This window comes from Pagrus pagrus, assembly GCF_965226575.1.
Source record: "Pagrus pagrus genome assembly, chromosome: 23".
Taxonomy (NCBI): domain Eukaryota; kingdom Metazoa; phylum Chordata; class Actinopteri; order Spariformes; family Sparidae; genus Pagrus; species Pagrus pagrus.
The window spans coordinates 7,308,726-7,333,451 of NC_140205.1; the positions used below are offsets into that span (position 1 = coordinate 7,308,726).

General features: G+C 41.2%; 1 protein-coding gene across 6 annotated transcripts in view; it reads left to right on the plus strand.

Annotated features, from left to right (window-relative positions):
• The window catches only part of anks1b (ankyrin repeat and sterile alpha motif domain containing 1B), a 231,211-nt gene that overhangs the window by 36,445 nt on the left and 170,040 nt on the right, over positions 1-24,726 (plus strand). For all 6 annotated transcript variants that reach the window (XM_084345741.1, XM_084345742.1, XM_084345743.1 and 3 more), the window contains exon 2: positions 24,293-24,373. In XM_084345741.1, coding sequence (XP_084201867.1) covers positions 24,293-24,373 — 81 coding nt within the window. The remainder of the gene's footprint in view (positions 1-24,292; positions 24,374-24,726) is intronic.

Sequence of the window (24,726 nt, forward strand, 5' to 3'; positions counted from 1 at the left end):
GAGACATGATTCAGAAGAAAACTCCAAATTTGGAGATGCAAAGGACTGCATGTGCTGTTGATAAATAAATATATGTATAACACAAGGCTAAACAACGAAACAATAACCCAACTTCCATTATCTGCACATCATTTCATTGCACAGTTATAGTTTAAACATGAAGTGCATCCTCTTTGAAAAGTAGTTTTTGCAGTTTTGGGGCGACTCACTGCGGGTACCCATGAACTTTGAGAGCTGGAGCAGAGCGAGTTGTAATCGAGGTCGGAAGGAGGGGAGAGCCGGGTTGGAGGGTGACTCAAATGGACCTTTGTCTGCTGGCGTATTCAGGCTAAAATTAGCCTGTTTACGTGATTTGCAGCATTCCTACAGGCATAAACACAACCACATGACAGGACGGGATGTCTCAGTGCAGCGCTGTGAGGCAAAAGTAATCAGGGCCAACCGCAAACAGCTCTCTGCAGATTGATGGTTTATTGTGGTTCATTCAGTGTCAGGTGACTGAAGCAGAAACAAACAAAGACTGTACTGATCACATATTAACAGCTGTTTAAAATTGAATTCATTTCAACGCTTTCAAATAATGCAGTCGTTTTGATCTCACATGCGACTGTTGTCATGTTATTCTTAGATTGATCCAATAGTTTTATTCATTACAGACCCATGAAATATTGATTTGACAAGTCCAAAGACTATAAAAGCACCTGCACTTGTGATTAAAGGTGAGGCGGTCTGACCAAAATATAATATTATAATCTATTTAATCCCTGTAGGCCAAAGCCAGACTTGAAATGGCCTATTCATTTTTCGATTTGCACCATTAAAACCATCGAACTAGTAACCGCAATATCCCCAGACTCCCTTAACGAAACGTGTGATTTTAAGAGTTTTTAAGTGAAGAGAAACTCAACAAACTGCTATATTGATACCACAAATTCAAAATTATTCATAACTTCTTGTAAATTTGGCATTAAATGCAATACATTAAGTTGTTTCTCTCCTTGCAAAAAGCGTCAGTTTGTTGCGGCATCGCTGTCGCGGCCTCGCTGCAGCTTGTGCATCTTACCTGCTAACATTTAGCAGTTGCTTGAACACACCGTTTCAACTGATTTAATCATTCACACAAAATGTATGAAAGAAGACAGCATTTTACTGATGGTACACATGTACATTTTTTTACAAATACAGTTAACAGTAACCAATATAGCAACTTCTTTGACACCCTCGAGAAAGTCACCAGACTCCAATAAAAGATCGCTCAATTCTGTGAGTTGTAGAGTTATGAGAAACTTTATAAACTTTGTTAACACTGTCTATGACAAATTCTTAACTACTTGGGCCTTCTTGTTAATTCGGCAAATGTTGTGTCCGTGGAGATTTTTCTTTCTTTGTGTAGAAACATCATATCGGTTTGTTCCATTGATGTATGTGTTTATTTGCATAAAGAGTGGGGAAGTGCGTTCTGATTACAAGTGGTCACTCGACACACATATTGAGAACTGCATGGACGGACTTAAAGCTGTCTGCTTAGGACACTTGGGATGGATGTTAGTACCAGGTCTGCCACACAAAAGTACACACAGATCAGGTTTTAGAGCGATAAACAAATGAACAGACACACTGAGTGTGGCTTAACTGATTTACCGTAAGTGTTAGATAATGCAAATTTCAGAAGAGGAAGTGAAATGCACTGAAGACAGACCAGGTGGAGACTTCAGCCAATCAGTCTCTGTATGTCAGGAATTATTCAGTGTCGTACGCTCTTGTTACTGAGATTGTATCATTGCAGTGGCTGCGAAAAGCACATCATTTCAGATTAGCATCAGCGCGGGAGTTTCCCACGCTGCCCTCCTCTCTGTGTACTCTCCTCTAACCGGGGCCAAGTGGGCTTTTCCCACGATGTGGTCGAGAGACCGAAAAAGATGAGAGAGTGAGCGACGGATGCAAATGAGCAAATAATTTGCCTCCAATTCCAGAAACTGAGCGAAAAGTTTGTTGGGGTTTTCTCTGCACACATGGTTGATTTTAATGTTTGGGCCTGTGTTTGTGGGCGCTTTGCGATCTCCTTAAGAGCGTTTAAAAAGTCTCTCGACCACAAGAGTGCATTTAACAGAGAATCACAGCCATCTCTCTTTGATTCAGAGTGCTTCATAAATACCTTTTAGGCCTCGTACACCTCTCCTCTTACCGAGATTTACTGAAGCACGGGGACTGATAATGGCTTAATTCATGGAGTAATACGACTCTCCTTATGTTCTCTCTTTGTCTCCACATCTTTCTTACATAACTGTCTGCTGCCTGCACCGACACACACACACACACACACACACACACACACACACACACACTCTATGTGCCGAATGTGAGTTTTCGGTGTGTGTGTGTCACTAAAAGCCTTAAGTCACGCTTTGGCTTTTATAAGGACACAGTCTTGTTGTGTTCTTGATAATGGTAGAAACGATCCACTTAGATCAGGTTGAACCTGTTGTTTACAAGCTCTGGATGATTCCCTGCATCTTCGCTGGGCTTTATGGTCTTGCCCTGCTTTGTATTTATAGTATGTGTAAAAACTGCAGGGTTGTTTACATATATAATAACACAGCATGCTCACACTGTGCGTGTGCTCTGCTTCGCTGTGTCGATGTGGCTGGCCATAGATTTATGTGTTGGTCCGTAATGGGCCCTGGTTTGTCTGCACCTTCGTCCAGAGGCGTCTTCCTCCCTGCTAGCGGGGGGATTTGTAATGATGGAGCAGTCGGGCTGCGTGTTGTGTGCGTGCATCGGTGTGTGTTTACGTGCGCTCATTGCTTGTGCGAGACTGAGAAGTGATCATTATGACTGGGCATCGTCCTTGTTTTCCTCTTTAAACGACCCTGCACACTCTAAATTACACCGCGCTCCGTTCCACAATTGTGCCTGAGAGAGCGACTGCTGGATTACAAGTAGCTCTGTCTGAATCAGGGCAGAGCCATTTGTTTCCTCTGCACTCGCTGTGTCAGAGTCATGCGTTTGCAGGTGTGTTGTAGCTCAGCGGAGTACATCTCTAGGAAATAAGACTGCAATGTATGTTAGAGTTATTTAATCCCAAAATAAACGTCTCCCACAGAACACCTGTGGCCCGTGATTCACTGTGTCACCTGTTTTTTCTTGTTTCTATTGTGAGTTTGGTGCAACTAAACTTTGTACCTGACATCCTTCACATGATTTTCACCCTGGAGACAGGGTCATATTTGTTCTGAACGTCTTACCGACAACAAAACTACCACTTCTAAAGTGTAGGAGCCTTGACAGGTGAAAAAAATATCGAATTTACACTTAATTACAGCTTGCAGGTTTCATCCAAAGCTCTCAGGAGCTGGCTCATAGCAGTTAAAGGCGACATATTATGCTAATTTTCAGGTTCATACATTTATTTTAGGTTACTATCAGAAAGGTTTGCATGGTGCAGTGCTCAAACAACGCATCAGTTTTCTCCCTGCAGCACTGGATTGAAACGCTCTGTTTTAGCTCCTGTCTCCCCCCCCTGAATAACCAGTCTGCTCTGATTGGTCAGCTCACACACGCCTGAGCCAGCAATGCTAACAACAACAGAGCAGCTGTGATAAATCAATTCCAACATGCCAAACTAGCTGCTAGGCATAAATAGTGCAAATGTGTGACAAGGTGATGTAGTGTGACGTCACAAAGTCACGTAAAAAGGCAGGACTACTGGCGAGGCGTTTCAGGAGCAGCGTTTTCTGTGGGAGAGAGGAGCTTCTGTCTGCGGACGTTGATCTTTCTAACTTTCAAGATCTTTTACATGTACAAGAACATATATAAAACACTAAAGGAAAGATGTTCTGTGTCTGCCTTATAACATCTATATTGTTTAGTCACAGGTAGCCAGTGAAAGGATGCCAGCATTGGTGTGATACGCTCTGCTTTCTTGATTTCTCTTGCTTGCTAAATTCTGAACCTTTTCTTGAATAGAAAGAATTTCAACAATCTGGGCAGGATGTGACAAATCGATAGGCAACAATTACCAGGTAACAAATGCAGGAATGTCATCTGAGCCTGAGCAGAAACATAACTGTATCCTTGTCATAACATGCAGGTCAACAATAGACTCAGCTTGTTGTGTGTGAGGACTATTTGTACTCCTAGCTCTGTTGTCTCCCTAGGAGTGGCCTGAGGTGCAGTGGAGATTCACAGATGTTTTCTCCCTTTATGTGTGTGTGTTCTCAAGGACATAGACAGCAGAGCTTTTGCTCAAACAGGAGAAAGAAACCACAACACAGCACAACACCTTCATCGTGCACTGTACGTGTACATGTGTCGGAGAGCGCAGCAGTGAACACTTGCTCTTTGAATGATCTGTTTAGATCTAATAGGAAACGACAAACAGCCCTAGAGGATGAAAATCCTGAAGGGCTCTGGATGTTTGTTCATTGTGGGCATAATTGGGGTAGATTAATTGCCTCCCATGCAATAACCTTCTAGATTGAATGAGCTAACTCCCTTTCCAATTCTGTGTTGGGAGCTCTGATTTTGGAGCAGTTTCATTCCAACCTGTGATGATTGAATCCTCCTTAATGAGATTTGAAATGGTTTCATATTACCTCTGACTTTAAGGACCTGTAATAAAAGCCGGCTTAACTGAGCATAAATCACCTCCTTTGATACTTTTTCAATACCGTGTGTTTTAACGATGGGTAATCCGCATATGATAGTGTCAAAAGTACCAGAACTACAAACAAAACAGATATAGGATCAGATTTTCACAGATATTTACATTATTACAAGTGCATTGATATGTGTTCAGTGACCTTGTCTGTACCAGCACTATGTGCAGCTTGTTAAAACCCTTTGTTGATGTGGTTTTGTAAGAGGTAATACAAGGTAACACTTATGTCTCTGGTGCGCGTTCACTGAGAATCGACTTAACTGAAGTAAAAACACATTTCCCTGTGAAGTAGTTAAACTTATGCAATGACACATATTTTCGTAATCATAGGTTCAGGATCGTTTTTTAATGAGGGAGAAGGAGCATATATAATTTTCAGGATTTTGACATGATAATAGAACTTTATGTGGAGAAACCATATCACAAACACATGATTAGTCAGCGTTTTATATACATCTTAAGACATGTCTGGAGGGGATCTTTAAGATGATTTAAGCCAATACATTGCACAGCCCTAGTGTCAATCTTATGTTTTATATAAATGTTGTATATTTATATAAAATACTTGTAAACATGTAAATATATTGGACATTTTATTGTTGTACTGAATCATAAATTTATTCCAATAGAAGTACATAAAAATGGTTATTATGTTTGCCTGTAGAACAATAATTCAACGACTGCGTCTACTTCACAGCGTTTGATTTGAGATCTTGCAGAAAAATATAGCGCACGTAGTAGTTGCTTGTGCCCGTGTTTCAGCCTTTGTGTTCATCTGTTCTGAATAATAAGGAACACATTTGCATTTGTAGGTATGACAAGGATGCAGAAGTCTTAGAAAAGACACGAGATGAAAAACAAGTTTCGCTCTTGCTAAACTGAGACAGCTATCAACCCTCCGGTGCATCGTAAGCAGGGTGACGCTCGCTGTATACACTCGCACACACACTCTCACTTGGCAGCTTTATAGACATTCATGGAGCAGCTATTTTGATAGATCTGATAAATAACACGGGCCAGAGAGTCTCATGTTTTAAATACCTTCTTGTGGCGGGTAATTGCATGCAGCTGTGTGTGAACACAAGTTGGCAGTGCACATGTGTGTCTGTGTGTGCTCTATTTGGGTGTCCGTGATTGGCAAGTAAGGGAAGAATAAGATGAAAAAAAAAAAAAACTTGTGAAAGGGAATGTATAATTTTGTTTAAAGTTAGAGACGGCGACAGAGGGAGAACGGCAGAGAAAGTGACTGAGATGGAAGCAGACAGATAGTGAAAGATGCGTTCAGTATCCGCGGGACACGTAGGTATTTACATGGAAATAAGGTTCAAGTAATGAGCTGTCGCAATCAGTGAAGACGCCGGAGTGACGGATGAATAGAAAAAGTGTCGGCCGTGGCCTCGAGGGAGCCTTCGTTTCCGCTAAAAGCTTATTATGTACCTCCTCTGGGGAGTTCCTTAAAATGATATGAACAAAAGCAAAATGACTCATCATATTTATAGACACAGAATTTGAATCTGGTCTAAAGACATAAACCATATGTAGCTGTTCTGTGTTTATTTCTCCAGGATTGCTGTGGTTTGTCAAAGCATTGCTTGAGCATTAGCCACTTCTTCCTCTCCACGGTTTCCCAAAGTTAGTTAAAAGTATGGTTTGACATTTTGAGAAATATGTTTATTTGCTTGTTTGTGGAGAGCTAGATGAGTTTTGAGGCCTCGTGTTTGGCATTATGGCCGTTGCCATCTCTTTATCGTTTTTAGAGCCGCAAGGGACCAAATTTGGACAAGCTGTGGAGCTGTGGCGGATATGTATTGCTACACCTCTATCCTGATTGGATCTGACTGTCAATCACAAGGTAGCCACGCCCTAAAGGCATACCCTGCTTTATCGTCTATTTTACTCTGAATGGGACCTTAATTTACAAACTGAGCATTATGCTTGATTGAAGAGGACTTGAAACTGGCAATTAAGACCATAAACTCAGCAGGAAACTGTTCACTGACGTAATAAATCAAGTGAGAAGAAGGGCCATTTTCTCATAAGATTACATGCAATCAGACTTCATGTTGAAACCAGTGGAGCGAAACATCAGCGGTCTTTCAAACGACTGAAAGTTTAAGGCACTTCCGCAATGGCTTCACTTTTCAGACCCTATTCATACGCTCTATGGACACTACTTTCATATCTGTCAGTTGAATATGAAGCTATAGGAGATGTTTGTTCCAGGCTAGTTGTTTCTTCCTGTTTGAAGTCTCTCTGCGAAGCTAAGCTAACCATCTCCTGGCTCCAGCTTTATGCTTCCTGTCCAGATACGAAACAAAAATCTCAAACTATTAAGTTTAAGTCAACATTTACTGAACCCTGTTTTCAGACTATGTGCTTAATATATCATGTCGACACAGGAAACATGTGAATGACCTACTGACCTATAGATGTAGATATGGACTCGACTCTTACATCCATTATTGATCTTCAGTTTCCCCTCGGGGATCATCCAAGTTTCATTTCACCTCATTATTGGGTGTCAGCGGCAGAATGTCTATAATTCTTCAGTTCAGTAGCCTTGTTTTTGTGCTCTTTCACACTGAGAGAAAAACTTAGTGACCCTGAAAAATTCACTGCAACAATAAAATCAATATGGCCAGAGCTGTTTTTGGTATTAAATTGCATAATGTTTTTACTCAACTATAGCACGAAGAAAAGATATACTGCCCTGTTTAAGCTAGTATAAGTGGGCTTGTTTGTTAATACCACTGAAAAAGCAATGAATGAGCACTAATGTACATTTTTTTCCTGCAAATATGCCTCAAAACTATTTGAAGGAATAGCTACGACAGGAATAGTGCAACATTTTATGACATTTATTCACTTTTCTGCCAAGAGTTACATCAGACGATCAATACCACTCTTGTATCTGCCCATTAGAAGATTAAGCTGACGCCATGAGAAGTATAGCTATCTTATCTTAGCATAAAGATCAGAAGGAGGGGGGATCAGCTAGCCTGGCTCCATCGAAAGGTACAGTCCCCCTTGTAAAACCCCTACTTGTCATTTTTACACATGACTTTCTTCTCCATTGTTAAACATGTTATTGGGTTTCAGAGGTAGCTGTTGTTACCTCTGGACAGTGCCAGGCTAGCTGTTTCCCCTCCTTTCAGGTCTGTGTGCTAAACTAAGTCCACTAGCTGCTGTAAAAAAACAATCAATTGGTCCTTTTCAGACCAAATAAGCTTTTGCAGAAACTTTTTCTGTTGTTGCAAGTTCACTTCCGCTGATGGGAGCTGATAAAAAACCCACACTTCAGGTTAATGCCCATTTAAAGCTATTTGCTGTGGAGCGTTTCCAGCAGAACACGGGTTATTTTTCATGTTTCTTGGGAGGAAGTCAAAAAATATCCATCTTGGCAAATGGGCCCAACACTTCAAATTGTTTTCTACAAACTCGAATCACAACAGTGGGATCAGTGCCCAGCGATATCTGAGCAGCTGCCCAGTCACTGCACCAGAGACTTTCACTGTCAATCCACTTTAAAGCAATAATATTTTATTAGCTTGTTTACATGTTTTCACCACCACCACCACCACCACCACCACCACCATCCCCAGTCCATCAACAATAACAGCATGTAGACCTATTAAGATTTTGACCATATTTTTTCATATGTGCTGCAGCCTGTTTTGAATGTCATGAACAAGAAAATATATTTGTTTAATAAGAAAATATTCATTTTGATAAACCTCTGTTTATCTCATTTCTTTTTTATTTTACTGTGTATATTTCTAAGAATCTTATTTAAATAGTCTACCTTTACAGACTTTCTGAAATTTACAGTAAATGCATTATTTCCATGTTTTCAGCATGTGACAATGCCTTTCCAGACGGTCTAATGGGTCTTTTAATGGTAAAATAACATGTAGAATACATTTTTCAGCACGTAAAGCAGTGTTTTATCCTGGAGTGTATCTAAGTAAATCAAAAATCGCCACATTTGGAGGGTGCTTCTCACAATGGGCGTGAAGCTATTTCTGTTTTCCTGAAATAATTATCTCCTCTCACCCTGGTGCTTCATGTGTGTGAGAACAAACGCCCAGAATATCCTGACAAATCTACTCTGACCCCGACACAGTCGGTGTGCCTTTCAGTGTCTACTCGAGTGGTGTTTACCTGCGCCGTTTCTGCAGCAGCAGATGTGTGATCCTGCGGTCGGAGCAGTTTAAATGGGATGCGGCAGTCCTGCTGACAGGCCTAATACACTCTCGGAGGGGGAAAAAAACAGGAAAGGCTAGCATGCCAAGAGCAGACACAGCTGTTCAGCACACGAACACGCTGCAGTCATCCGTTCTTTATCGTAAATATATACAAAAAAACATTTGGATAAACATTAACAGCTCAGCTGTTTGAGTATCAAACATGCTTGTCTCACAGTAGCGCTTGCTGTTAATTCATCCCAGGACAGTTGCATGGCAGGTTGGTTGCCATGGTGAAACACAGCGTGGACAGATGTGCAGATATGATCGTTTCCTCCCTGTTTCTTTACAGGCTCTTTGAGCAGGTGTGGATCTATGCAGGTGACTGTGGATGTCTTTAATAAACACTTTATTTTGCACATATTAGCAGTTAACTATCTTTTTTGCAGCTATCAAATCCAAAGCTAGAACAATGCCGGATTGATAAGGTTAATAAATGATGTATTATGGACTTAAAGTTGGACTACTTTTCCATGTTTCACGTGAGCTCGGTAAGGGAAGTCGGTCATTGTTTAGACAATTTGGAGAACTGAGAGAGAGAGACAGAAACATGGAGAGGTATCTTGGTAAACCAGAACCTTCTGTCAGACCATATATAGCCATGGATCTCTGCTACTGCCCTGATGCTGTATACACACACACACACACACACACACACACACGCACACACATGCAAACACACCACCGTCACAGGATTGATGCTTTGCTCTAATCAGCCTAGACGCGGTTTGAAAATGTTTGTGAGTTTAACACGGACACTGAACAGCAGTGTAAATGTTTAGTTTCCAACCGAGCTGAGCTGTTTCTTTGTTTCTTTAGTGCACCTCTGAGAGCTGTGCTGAATTAAACACTTTACTTTCACCCCCCTTCCCTGCTTTTCATCATAATGACCCTCCCACTGATATCGCTTTATCATGATTTCCATTGCGGCTGCATGGCTAATTTCCTCGTGGCAGAGTGGATAATGAAGATAGACTTGGCGTGGCTGTAACTAACCTGATGAGTTGCCAGATGATATTTAGCCTGACTTGACTTGCAAAATCACTGCACTCCTTGTTCTGGATTTTGAGGAAAATGAGCTCGGCGTAAAATGCATTTGCCAAGTTGAATTGACCTCAGACGTAGAACTGGATTATCATGAACAGACGATCATTTGATACAGTTTATGGATGCAGCCGTCTGGCCTCACATTTCACAATCGATTCTGTAGCTTGTATCAGAGTGAGCTTTTGGCAGGGGAAGTGAATATAGACAATGCAGGCTTTTTCTGAGGGTCGCTGGTTCACATCTTCAGACTGCCCAGGGGAATCTGAAAATCAAAGTGGGCTTTAAGATCTAAAAAAAAAAAAAAATGTTTAAAAAAAACGAGCCATGAATATAAAGTGCACTTGGCTGCTCAACCACATGCTGCCATTGTGTTGTGTTCATAGACAGCATAAATAGTGGACGGAGCCTCTTTAAGTGCCCCTGCATTCCTTCTCATGACCATCAGGGGGCGACTCCACTGGTTTCAAAGAGAAGTCTGATTGTATGTAAGCTTATGAAAAAAATACCCTACTTCCCACTTGATTTCCTACCTCAGTAAACAGTTTCCTGAAGAGTTCATGGTCATAATCGCTAGTTTTGATGATGATCGTGATGCTCAGTTTATAAAGGCCCCAGTTATAGTAAAATAGACGATAAGGCAGGGTATGATTTAGGGCAAGGCTACCCTGTGATTGACAATTCAAATACACTAGGTTGTACCAAAGTTGAATGAGGTTCAACCTTTGAACCTCGCTGCCAACAGATTGATCAATTCAGGTGAATGAGGGAGGGCTGAAGAGTAGGATGCTCTGTTTCCTGCCACTACGGTCACAGTGCGTCTAAGAACTTCACCGGGGCTCTCCTCACTAGATCTGCAGTAGAAATACATCGATTGTTTCAGTCCACTCGATGGATTAGTTATCCCACTTAGATAGAGATCCAGAGCTGACGTTTCCCATCCGCAGAGCTACAGATCCGGGGCTAAATCGATGCTCGGCCAGATGGATTTGTGGCCGGCTGTTGTTAAGTGGAGATCTAAGGCTTTCTGTCACTTACTGACTCTGAGCAGAATTGCCTTAGGAAGACACACACACGGTTCATATACGCACTTACAGATTGTTTGTAGCTCTCCAGATTGTGACTGATTGGAAAGGCTGCAGTGTAAATCAATAGCGGCAGTGGTGAAGCAGACTGCTGCCATTTCTTCACCTCCGCTTCTCACAGTTTGATTAAAGAGAGCGGAGGAAATGTCATCCGCCTCCATCTGTCTCTCTGTCCTGCTGTATCTCATGTTGTGTCTGCCAGCGTCTTCTTCTTTGTGTACTGTTTTTATCTCTTTCATAGTACATGTTCGGACTCGAGAATATGTAATTATGATTTCTGCAACCATTATTTCAAAGTGTTTTCTGTGGCTTGAGCTCTACGCCTCTATTGTGGTGGACAACGATAACGTCTATACATGGAAAGATTCAGTAGTAAGCTGTTCTTATTTCCCAAGGTGTATGAAGACTGAGTGGAGGGCAGTGGATATGGCATCCTCCATGTTTTCACGCCACTCTCTTCTTCCGCAGCGGTGGGCAAACTAGCTTAGAGGTGCATTATCGCCACAAACTGTCACTCTCAAATCACGTGAGAGCGCAGTAGCAATCCGAATCACATTATTTTTCGAGGCAAATTGATTTGCAGGATCATGAGAGAATCCAGCACTGATTTGCTACATAGCCTACCCCGCGGAGCCACCGAGGAATGCCTCCCATGGTGTCATATCACTCAACCCTAATTACAAGCATATTCTGTGGCAGATAACCCACTTGGTTATGGGAAATTCAGCTTCAGTGATAAAGTAGACGTAGAACAAAGGTTACTTGACAATAAAGAAAGCAGCTCCCATGCTGATTTGACATGATTTGAGTTTTTGTTCAGGTAGAAAAAAGAGTTTCAGCATCAGCAGTATTTCACATGAGGGCATTCATAGCAGGACTCCTTTAACAGTTTTAATCAAAAGTCAGCTTTGGTTACAGGTTTCATATTAAGCCTGGAGGACTCTTAGGGCTCGGTACGTTTATAGTCCTCCAGCCAAACTTGTAAAAGAAACTAATTCTAGAGAGGTCACAGGGGTGTTTTTCATATAAAATCACTGCAAACCTTTGTGCCACTTCTGAGACGAAGCTGCCAGCCTGATGTGGATTCTGTATTCAGATGTTCTCCTGTAGAGTATAAGGGGGGGCGGCTCAGGACACAGGAAGGATGTTTCCATCTCTATTTAAGGAGAACTGCCGGTTTGTTTAAGACTTGGAAATAGACGAACTGCTCTGATGAAGCTGTGTGTGCTTAAGTGGAAAGTGTGTTCAGCTGGTGGTATCATCTGACTGTCTAACGCTCTAACTTTTCTCTTTCATATTCTGTTTTCCTCGCCTTTTTGACGTGCGGCACATTAAGAATTTTGTCACATTTGATATATTTCCTCTTCCCCTCCTTCCTCTCTGCTGCCTCTCATCCCTCTTCCTTCCTCCGACCCAGCCCACACCCTTTCATCTTGTTCAAGTGACATGTCAGCTCATGACAGAGGTCAAATGTCAGGGGCGTGTTGGTCTCTATGTGCGTTGTTTCCCACCGTGCTGATGGATATTTGAGTCTGCATTTGTATTCTTTGTCGATTGTTTTCACGATGAAGCGATTAGCTGTTTGAAATGTAAAAAATGTTAGAAAAGGGTTGAAAAGTGGTTCCCAAAGCACAAGATGACGTCCTCAAATGTCTTGTTTTGTCCATAAACCACAGACGAGTAATAAAACCAGAAATTATTCACATTTAAGAAGAGTGCAATGCATTTCTTGAAAAGCACCAAATGTATTATATTGTCTCTTTTCCGTATTAAAGCTACATAGTGTAGTCGCCAGTGAATACCAGAGTGAAGTATGTGTCAGGCAGCGCCGTAATTAATGAGTCTGAGACAAATGTAGGCATTCATCTTACTGATAACCAGCCCATTCATTACTCCAGCCAGGATCTCACTGACCTGGATATAGATCCAACGACTGCACTAACAACAACACCACCACCACCACTTTGTGCCTCCTGTCCTGTATGTGGGCGGACATTTTAAACTCAAAATACTGTGACAGCTTTAAAACAACAAAATGCATTACCTGATCTTTAAAAAAATTATATTGTTGACCCCTTGGGCGGTTCCCCAGTCCAGTAACTACCCCCTCGGGACGACCGCATGATCAATGCTCAAATTTCATCAATAAACTCACTAGTCCCATTGGGGAGTTGTGCAGCTATCGATTACTTGCGTCTTGTTTTAATTATATGTGAGTGCGTATAGAAGAGTGGGGTCAGTCACTATGTATTTTTGTGTGTGTGTGTGTGTGTTTGTGTGTGTGTTTGACCCACTGCCCCCCTACAGCAACCCTCCATGTTCTGTTGTGCACCAGAGGTCAGTCTGACCCGAAGATAAATCACTTCCTGTGATGGGAGTTTTGGCCTCTTGACCTGTTGAACGTGTCAGTTGATGTTTGCTTCTTTGAGGGCATTTATCAGTGATTGACCGTCATCGTCGCATATTCATTCATGCATTAACTTACTCATGCATTTATACAGTCTCTCTGCATATTGAAGGACTCTATGCTTCATTTTCGCCATGTTTCTCTCTTCACTCCAAAACACATTTCAGTGAGTCACAACGAAGACTTTCATCTCAATCTTGCGAGGCAATTATTCCCACACTTTTGAAAAACCTGGTACGTCTTCAAAGTAGAACTGTGGGTATCTGTTCTAAAAATGTTTTTTTAACGATCTGATGCGTCAAACTCAAAGAAAAGTCAGACATTTGGGGAAATATGCCTTTTCTCTTTCTTGTCAAGAACTACTCAGAGGACTCAAGGTACAGTATGAAACTAGCTGGCAATCTTAGCTTAGCATTAAAACAGGTGGAAAAACATGGGGGAGGGCTAGCTGGCTTGTGTACAAACTGAAGTGTAAAAGTGGCAGTTTGCCCTTTTCCATGGGGTTATGCACCGGGATATTTCTTGGTCTTTTTGGTGCTTTTTGTTATTTTTACACTTTATTTTTTGTATGGATAAAGTAAAGAAGTTATCAGGTGTTAATCAAATGCTGGTAATTTTGATAGCATTGGTAGCTTCATATTTACAGTATGTTACAGACATGACAGTGAAATCAATCTTTTCATTTAACTCTTGGCAAGGAAGTGACAAAGCATTTCCTCAACCTTTTCATCAGCAATATTAGCAATATATTGCAATATTGCTATATGAACGATGAATTCAAGTTAGGTGGTTGAATCTTTTTAATTTTATTTTATTCAAAAGTAAAAATGTACTTATAGTTTATAGTTTTTCAAGGTTCAAAAACATTGCAACTCTGTCTTTTATTTACCTTTCAAGTCAATTTTGTGTATTGCGACTGGTGCATTTCAGCAATTTGATTTTAATTTCTTCTGTTTTGACATGTTTTTAAATGTAATATAGTGTAGTAATGAATGAATTGGTAAATGTGTGAGTTGATAGATGCTTTTCAGTAAAAAAAAACGAAATTAAGAAAAAGCACCGTGGTTCAAAAGATAATTGTAAAGTTTTTCCGCCACTTAACTGTCAGAAATTCTATTAGAAAATGTGAATTTGAGAGTTAACTGGAATGAACTCAAACTAAATTGAGACATTCAAAAAAGAAGGCTTTGTTGTTGGATTTCTTTCAGCTGTTCGTGTTTTTTAGCAGCAATTATCAGCGTGATTTGCAAGCTGGATGGAGTCCCACGCTGGGGGGATACCACAGTGTATTCAAATGAACAAAATTGCTAACGAGGAGGTTTATGGAGGGGAGCTGCTGTTTTGCTAAATATAGAAAAAACATATGAGCCAATTTTACTAGAACGAGTTCAGCAAATTAGGGATTTGCCAGACGCCGATGAGGAAGCTGAGATCGCAGACAGAGTAGCTGGGCACTTCAACCTGAAGCAAAACTGAGAAAGAAGATTTTTTTGCTATGTACCTATTTTTATGGTCACAAATATAAAAAAGAGAGATCTCTGACATGCTGCGACTTGTGCTTTATCTGTCATTGTTGTCTCTTTTCCCTGCATCGACCTCACTGAGCTGTGGATTTGCTCATCGCTGTAATTGGTGCAGAAATGAAGCAGTAGAGTGACAGATCTGTGAGCGAGGTGAGATGGAGAGAGGGGGGAACACCTCTCTCTGTAAAAGCGGCGCAGGATTGCCTGTTGAGTTGTGTAGGTGTGAATGGGATTTTTTCATGCTGTCGTGGGAATATTAAGTGAAAATGAGATTGCTGTTCAGCTGGAGGTCACAGTGTAGCCTGTTGAAACCCTCAGGCTGTTTAATGTGTCTGTGGTGTAAAGCTGATGTGCTGTGTGTTTTATAATGGAGCAAGATTGATATATTGATTAATATTACTGATAAAGGCTACTGAATAGTTATATATTACATGTATATTTCACCTGGGTGTTGCAAACTGGGACTGTGCTGCTTTAAAGACACGAGCATGCTAGCGGGGAGTATCTTAAAAGAGAAGCTAGGAAGTTGCATTATGGGAAGTGTACAGTAAGATCCAGTATTTTTGAAGCTTTGCCCAAATAGTTAGGATATCTTAGTCTCTGCTACTTCGATTTGAACTAGTCCCACATTTAAATGGGACAGCTATGCTATACTGCTTAAAAACACTGCTCCATACTGCTCCTAGTGGACAAAACCTCCAGAGGGTACCTTTAAAAATGTTGGGCTTCATATGATAGGACAGCAACGGTGACAGGAAATGGGATGAGAGAGAGGGAGGATGACATGCAGCAAAGGGCCACGGGTCGGACTCGAACCCTGGGCCGCTGCAGCAAGGACAAGGCCTCTGTACATGGGACGCCTGCTCTACCAACTGAGCTAATGGACGCCCCTGACTGTGATTTTTAATCAAATATCACCAGTTGTGATGGCCTTTTAAAAAAGATCCAATATTGTTCAGACTCCAGCAACAGAAATGTGTGTGTGCCTGAGGCGTATTTCTAGCATGACCGTCCCTTTAAGGGGCTGGTTTGTCATACATAAGCATACAAACTCAGTTACTTCTGCGGCCTTCTTTAATGCAGTAGCTTCCTCGGCTCCCTCCCTCGCTCCGTATTTGCATGCCGTTCAGGTTCACTATACATCTGCAAATATATGCACATTTGTTTGCAGGTTATAATGCTGCGCCGTGGAAGAGAAACATAAGCTGAGGAAGAAGAGACGGGAATACTGAAAGCCGGAGAGAAAGATAGGGAAGCCGGTTCTCACTTCTCTCCGCAGGAATGTAATTGGTCTTTTGAGAGTTTACACACACCTTGCACTATAATTGTCTCTCTGGTAGAGCCGATCTCACCTATGACACACACACAGACACAGACACACACATACAATAAACCTTATCCATACCTGCACACCTGCTCAAAAGACATTAGAATGTAGAGCAGAATATTTATGCCCTAGAGCATTATGGGAGATGGACTGTCTCTCTTTGAGCCATGGTTTAAACATCAAAGGCCAGCTCTGAAGAAAAATGTATCCATGCCTGCGTACGTGTGTGTGTGTGTGTGTGTTTGTGTTTGTGTTTGTCATCCTATAGGTCATATCAGCCATCGTGCTCTTGCAACACTACTCTTAATCAGCAGGTAGCCTATCTCTTCTACTTCTTGCTCAAAACAGGATATGAAGCAAGCCCCGCTTCCTGTCTGCCGTTATCTGCCCTGATGGCAAACACACCTCAGCTCTTATTGGTCCCTTGTTTGATTTCCCGTGAAGTTATTGCTGTTGTCGAGTCGTCAGCCTGAAGTTCAACAGGCTGTTGAAATCAGTCGACTTAACTCCCCCCACCCCACCCACTCACTCACAAAAAAAAAGTAAAGTATCCAGGACTACAAAGGTTTCCCCAACTCCTTCCTTCCTTTTCCTTTGAAGACAATGCTCCGCTTTGATGTAGCTTGAACTCTGCACCGACGTGATGCCAGCTTTAATAACCATGGCGAGAACTGGCAAATGAAGGCTTTCATTCTGAAACACCGAATGAGAAGTTTGCCTCCAAAATGAGAAATTTCTCGCCACTTGAAAGACACTACCGGTCCTCTTTCAGAGCGACTGATAATAAACGGCACTTCTAAGGAGTTAGGGAGTAATTTGAGCCCTTGTTTGATGAGCAGCAATATTTTTTAATGGCTCAAGGTAATGTTTTAGCAAATGGGATACATGAGTACAAAAGTCATTGCTGCTGACTTTTGGTCAACATGAATCTCAACAATCTGTTTAGCTTCAGAGAAAAAACAAATCAATATCCTGTTCGCAGGTTTGGAGAAACCACATCCTCAATTTACATTCAGTGTGAAGAAATGATGTCATGGCCTTTTTCTAGGAACACAAATACCTTCATTTGAGGAAATATCATTTTTTAAACAGCATAATTCAACAAGTTCTTGTTTCCAACTTATATGGCAGCTTAAGCTCGAAACTATGACACTCTACCAGCCACATTTAGCGAGTGTAGGCTCTGTAGTCAAGTTAGCAATGATATATATATATATATATATATATATATATATATGCAGCATCTAATTAGACTTTCAAAATAAAGCTCACGTTATTTATTACATGTTATGACATTTGTACTTTGGGTTAAAATAATGTGTAATAATAAAAATAATAATATGTTCAGGTTAACATAACCTGACGTTTGTACATCACATACGTAACACAAGTTACATCATTAACATTCAACTTTTTAACTTGATTACGTTAAACAACTTTAAACAAAAGAATCTTGACTCTTGGTCACAAACGGGACGGGAACTCTGGTCTCCGGAAGGAAAGTCCAATGTATGACCCATCCACCCACCCCAAGTTGGACCTTTCTCCAAGAAGAGACACTGGAGAGGTAACTTAAACATTAAACTGCGGTATTATATTGTTAACAAGTAATCTGATGTCACAACAAATGAGAAATGGTTTAGTCTGTTAAACGTAGGCCAAAGTGATCTTCAGATTGCGTCTTTTATCCAGCCAACAATCCAAAACCCAAAGACTTTTTCATTTACTATCATAAATGACAATAAAAGCAGTAAATCCTTAACTTTAAGCAGCTGGAACCAGCAAATGTTTGACATTTTTGCTTGAAAATGGTTGTAGAGTAATTTTCCTTGCCCATCAACCAATTGATTTATAGATTAATTGCTTTACAAAGAAACACTTCACTTTTGCCACATAAAGACTTATGTTGTCAGATAAACCAAGAGAGGTTCTTTTTTTTGATTTTCCAATAATACATCATGTCAGTGCAGTGCTCCGTGTGCTGAGCTGTCATACTGTAACTGAAGAGGGGTTCAAACAGAGGGCAGCGTTGCTCTGCCTGCTGGGAGGCCTTTCATGATGTTTGACCCTTTTACCTTTTAGTGCTTTCGTGAAAAAAAGGGGCGATGACCCACAGCAAGAGAGAAGGATAGTCTGACACAGAGAAGGAGAAAAACTAGCTGTGAAAGATTGAGTCAGAAATCTCTGACGGAAAATAACACTTGATTGTTGTTGCATGATGCTGAGAGAGAGGCAAAGTCAATGCACAACTCACAAGAACACACCATTAAACTTTAATGTAAACGTGAGGTACGGCTGCAGTACAAACGTACACAAAGACCAAGACTGCTTTTCCCACCAGAGCTTTGCTTTGCCGCAGCTCCTGAGGTTAATTAGGTAGGACGTCGTCTGCATATTTGACTAATCCACCAAGAGTCTGCATTCCTGCAGCAGCATCTCTTCTCCGTTATCTAATCTCGACTTACCCACTAATTCTATTTAAACTCTGCTGGCTGGCTTTACGCTGTTCCTGGAAGCAGAAGACAATGGAGAAGCGATATGTCACCGAACTGAGTTTGGGAGTTTGGAGGTGGAACATTGCAGAGCAGAAAATGAGCAGCTGTGATAAGGAAACGGGTCTTGTTAGGAAGCTATTCCCCATTATCAATGTGTGCTATTTATTTTCTAAAGACACGGTCCCCTTGTGTTTCTGGCCATTGGCATTTTAGGCAGTTGACTCGATAAATTAACTTGTCATAGACTGTTTCATTATGCAAGAGCGCATATAAATAAGATGTATTGGGCACAATTTCAAGGGACTATTGTGGGAATCTCAACAGTAGTACGGAAAACCATTTATTGTAGGTCTATCCTTGAATTTGAGTGATTTTTTAAGAGCAGTCTAATCTCAGCTTCAGCCGGCTAATTGTTAGCTTTGTTCGTCCACAGTTTGACGGTGGGCAGGTAGCATAGTCAGTTCATCAAAGCTTTTTTTTGTTGAATATTGCGTCCAATGCTGCTGTAGGTAAACTTGATGAGATCGGACCGAACCATACATGCAAAAAAGATTGAGTGGAGTCATTTCAAACTTCTTTTGATTCCACCTCCTAAAAGGTATCCACTCACAAAATGCTTGCTGGGTGTTAAAGCACCCACTGGTGACACCCACTGTTGGTGTCACTCCAAACACATAGTAACAGTGAAAGAAAAACACAACACCTTGTTCGGCTCTGGCCTTCACACTGAGGCTCACGCACACTGCCAACAAGCCTTACACATTCACTCACAAAGCGGCCACATACGCCTGTATTTGTTTGTGCAGGTTTTATGCGACTCGGTATGACTGCTGTGTTTGTGCATTGATACGGTGCGTTTGTGGGTGTGTGGGAGAGTTGGATTGTGTTTGGGGCCTTGCAGGGCGCTGCTCACATGAAAAGCTCTTTGTACAGCAAGTTTTTTTAATGAATTGGTGTACAGATCGATCTTTTGAAGGCAACAGCATTGGTGAGTGTGAGTGTGTGAGTGTGTTCAAGGTCGGGTGTGATCGGGAGTGTATGAAACATTAGCTGTGTTTCCATTCAGATTATGTAATTAATGAGGTATTGAATTAGAAACACAGAGTGGAAATGAAATACTACGATAAAACCTACTTGGATATCACAATAGCAGTATCATTATTTTTAAGGTGGATTGTGTTTTACAAGGTCTTTGAATGCCACATGTGTTAGCACAAAACTGGTGAAAAGAGAAAGAATTGTTGATGTGAGCCAGGAGGTGATAAGCCTAGGATAAAGAGAGGTAACAGGGGGAAACAACTAGCATCGCTCTTCCCAAGAAGTTTGGAAAATACCTTACTTGTCTAATAGTCGGTCGGGTCGGGCACCAACCCAAAGTGTCAGTATTTGACGAGTTGGGAATGAAACTCAGTTTTGATGTTATGACCTCTGTGTATTCTGTTGTATCTGTTAGCATGCTAACAAGCTAGCCTCATGCTGGCCCAATCCTCCTGTGCTATCTTGGTAAACACCAACACTCCCCCGGTGCTCCGAGCTCCCAGTCTTGACTGCTACCTTCGTGGCTAACTGAGCTAACTAACTAGCCAGCGGCAGCTACATTTAGTTAGCGGTAACTCTGTTGATACGCCGCCCCCTATTTGTTTTGAATTCAACTGGTGGCTAATTGTTCATTGGACTTTTACTCAAGTATTATTCTCATGGGTGACTTTAACGATGATAAGTCAAGTATGACTTTTGATTACTTTTCACAACACTGGAGATGCTAGTGGGTGTCATTTTGAGCTAGCTGTTTTCAGTCTTCACGCTAAGATGAAATAAAAATAATCCCTTCTAGCAAGAAAGCAACAAAGCATTTCCTTATTTCCTTCAAACAATAATAAATTCTGCAAATAATGAGACATGTTGCAACAAGAAAGGAAACAGATTAAATATTCTGATGCCATGCTTCCTCAGCAGACAGGTGGAGGTTCATTGCTTTTTTAAGAACGCTTTCATGTCAAACACAGCAGCTTACAACTGGTTGATGTTTGTTGTTTGTTTCACTTAAACCCCTGCTGTGTTCCAGTGCACTTTGGATCTAACCTATGTAGCGCTCTTTGCTGTCTATCTTGCTTTATTTCCCAAAGCAGCACGCTTAGCAGGAAGAACTAATCAACGACAAACCACAGAGCCCGAGGCTGAGTTCCTCCCGAGCACCTGATAATCATGTAGGCTTCATTCACACAGTGACATCCACGAAGGTCGATCCTGTTGACTCTCACATGTATAATAATGCCCACTGTATTTCTAGTTGTTATATATGGCACATCATCTCACAATAAAAGACATTTGTTGAGCAGCATTTTGCATTTTTACTGTGGATGTTTGTAGCTCTGGGGAAATAAAATCCATCCAAATTTGTCAGACAGTTGAGTTGAAACTGTCGCCCGCTCCGTTGTCTCTATTTCTGCATCACATTTTGGCTTCCTGCATCCTGCTGTCTCACCCTTTAACAGCCAATCCCACTGGTTTCTATAGGTCAGCGTGGAGAGGGGTCAGCAGAGCAGCGAGATCGATAAGAACACAAACACAGACACACTCGCAGTGCGTATAGATCAGCTGACCCGATAGAAACAAGCCTGGGCCGTGTCTGTCTGCCAGTAGTCACCTACCCTCTGACCTCTGTGTGTGTGTGTGGGTGCTTGTGTGTGTGTGAATGAAAATAAATTCAGTCATTATCTACTCACCCTCATGTCGATGGAAAGTCGTGTAAAATTTTGTCGACTACAAAACTTCCCCTGACTTTCTATCTGCACAGGAGTGAGTAGATAATGGTGGAAATTTTGGGTGAACATGTCCTTTAGACAAACAAAACAAGAGAAATAAAACAGGAAAAAAACACACAAACACCTTGTGTGCGTCATAATGCTTTTTCCTGTTTTCTTTTTCTTGTTTTGTTTGTCTAAAAAAAAGAGCTTTTGGTTTTGTAATACTTTTGTGTGGAAATGCAGCTTTCAGACCTGTCTGGGTTTAAGGCCACCTGGCTGTGGTTATTTTGCAGACATCATTCAGTTTGAAGCCAGTAAAATGTTCTGCATCCTTCACCACAGCAGACTCGTTCTATTGATCGCTGCACACTGTGTTCTCTCTCCCTCTCTCTGTGCAGCCAGCCCTTCATTCCACTTTTAATTTGTGTTTAATTGTGTGCCTGTGTGCACGCGCCAACCACACAACGCCACTGACCTTGATCATTGTGTTGATGTCTCTCGAAACCGGGTGAATGTTCTGCTGCTGAACTGTTTGCAGCTTCGGCTCCAGTCTTTGAAAAGTGAAAATTCAACTTTAAAGGAATAATTGAAAGTGGATTCTGTTCCCGTTTATTTTTCCTCCCCAAGCACAGGCTATGAAATTCAAGTAATATAGAATCGTGAAGTATTGATCAGTGTTGCCAGATGTCTGAAGAGAAACAAGCAACCAGGTCTGTGGAAATAAGCCCAGGGAAAGAGACTTGGCTCCAAAAACAGGCAACGTTACCTAATTTGAGAGACAGAGGGGGGCCATTTTATTAATTATACACTGTATGCAGTGTACAATTTTTTTGCATTTCATAAGAAACTGGCATTTTACTAGACAGGAGCTACAGGAGACATGGGAGCAAGGCCAAAGAAGCAGCCAGACTTGAGAATCAAGGCCACAAAAAACCGGCTGCTAACAATATTTTACCACTTTTACACCAAAAAATCATTTTTTTTTTACTCATTTCTTATTACCAGAAGACAAATTTGCCTTTCTCTTGTTTATTTTTTCTTGTGTATCATGTTGGTTGCCACAAATGCGCCGGAAAAACAGGGGACAGTAAAAAGCAGCAGATCACAGACCTCATCCGTCTACATCCAGAAGATGTTAAAAAAGTCTTAATCAATAAAATTCTCAAACATCGACTAAAGGATGTACAATCGCTGGTTGAGCAAAGACGAATGGAAAAGTACTAACAAACCAGCAGCCTTAACTTTAATGCACGTCATCGCATCAGGCCTGACACTGGGGCGAAAATTAGTGTTTCCATCCGGGTGTTGGAGCCAATTAGCACCCGTGACTACTTCAATTCCCACTGAAGGGAAAAGCAAGATGTTTGTGGGTTTTTTGTCCGGTGTGAAACGGGTATTTGTCAGCGACTTTACAGGAAAACAATCCCAGCGTCGATTATAATAAGCAGACGACCCTGGTATTGATTTTTAAGTCTTAATATTCCAGGATACCTTCCCTCAAAAAAAGCCAAGATGATGCTTGTGACTAGATACATATTTATAGTATAGAGACATTTTTCCAAAAGTTAATGCTGTCTTTGCATTTGGGACCTCTCCATGTGAGACGCTCCTGTATTGGGTCGTCTTTGATAATAATAATAATAATAAAAAAAAGCTAATATAGTCGCTTCTAGAAGTAACTTGATTCGGCTTTTCAGCTCAGAGCAGCTTAAACTGGAATTCGACTAATTAGTACTTCTCTCCGACACGCTTGGAGGAGTTCATGTGAAAAAGAGAGGTCATATAATCACGGCCCTGGGAAAACCCTCAGCTTTATTTGTGTAATAGTATGTGTGTATATTGTGTGTGTGTGTGCAGCTGGCTATCCTTATGAGAGTCTGTTAAGTGCGGTTTTATTTGCATGCTCAGCCTTTTGCAAGAACAAGAGTCGACCTCGCTCACAGTCTTTATTTGCCGGTACAGTATGATGCAATAGGACTTAAACTCTGCTGGCTGTGGCCCATAATGAGAGATTATGCTTCTTGCCTCATACATTAATGTGGAATCCTTCAATTGTGTGAAGAAACAAACAAACAAACAAGAAAAATGAAAGCTTTCCTGGCCTCCTTAATCGTCTTGAAAGAGCTCCAAATCCCTTTTAATACAAGAAAAATCACAAGAAAACTCAAAAGCATGCTCTCATAAAACAGTTTAAATATTTCTATACATTCATGTTGGTTTTGGCATCCAGCCTTCGCCAGGTAGTCAAACAAATCTCGATATATCTCCTTTTTGTTGTAGTTCCTCCCACGACAGCTCACAAATTAATTAACTCACAGCAGGTATTCGTCTGTTTTCTCAGTGGACAAATATAGTGATTCAACACCAAACAAATATTACTGAACAGTTAAAGGACACCGTGCAGAAATAGCATTTTCTCAGCCCCCACATTTGGCCCATTCTACGAGGAATGTGAATCCTCATTTCCTGGTCCAAAACACAACAAGTGCAGCAGATTCAGGAGGTAAAAAGACTCAAACTGAAACAAAACAAACTGATGAAATCAAGTGGTTCAAATCACAACGTCTGTGTCGTGACTTCTGACTAAGAAGCAGTCCAAAATATGTGCGACAAAGAGCTAACAATGTCTGAAAACCACACTACTGTCGGCCCGCCTGTTACCAAACAGCTGGCACTTCAGTACTGAGAGATGATGTAAAAATGGAGCTGTGTCTCACTTTGAGGACGAATTCTGATGTATCTCTTGTTTTCTCTCTGCAGCATGTGGAAGGGCCTGAATGTCAACTGCACGGACAGCACAGGATACACACCTTTACACCATGCATCACTTAATGGACACAGGTAAGACTGCACATGTGTTTGTATCCCTGTGTGGTGGAGTATCTTTCTTTATTTAACAGTGAGTATTCTTAAGTGACATCTTCAGATTGCTGTGAAAAGCGATTCAAACTTTTTGTACAATGATGTTAAAAATGAGAAAAGCAGCAAATCTTTAAACTGGCACCATCAAATTATTGTTAATTTGTTTGATAAATGACTTAATTAGTCATTAATTGAAGATGTAATATGTAAATATGTGAAATACATTTTGTTGTCAGGAGAAACAACCTTCCACCTGACAGGTGTGACATATCCGGATGCTGATTACACATTTTAATATGAACTCTGACATGCTTTGGTTGCACGAACCAACT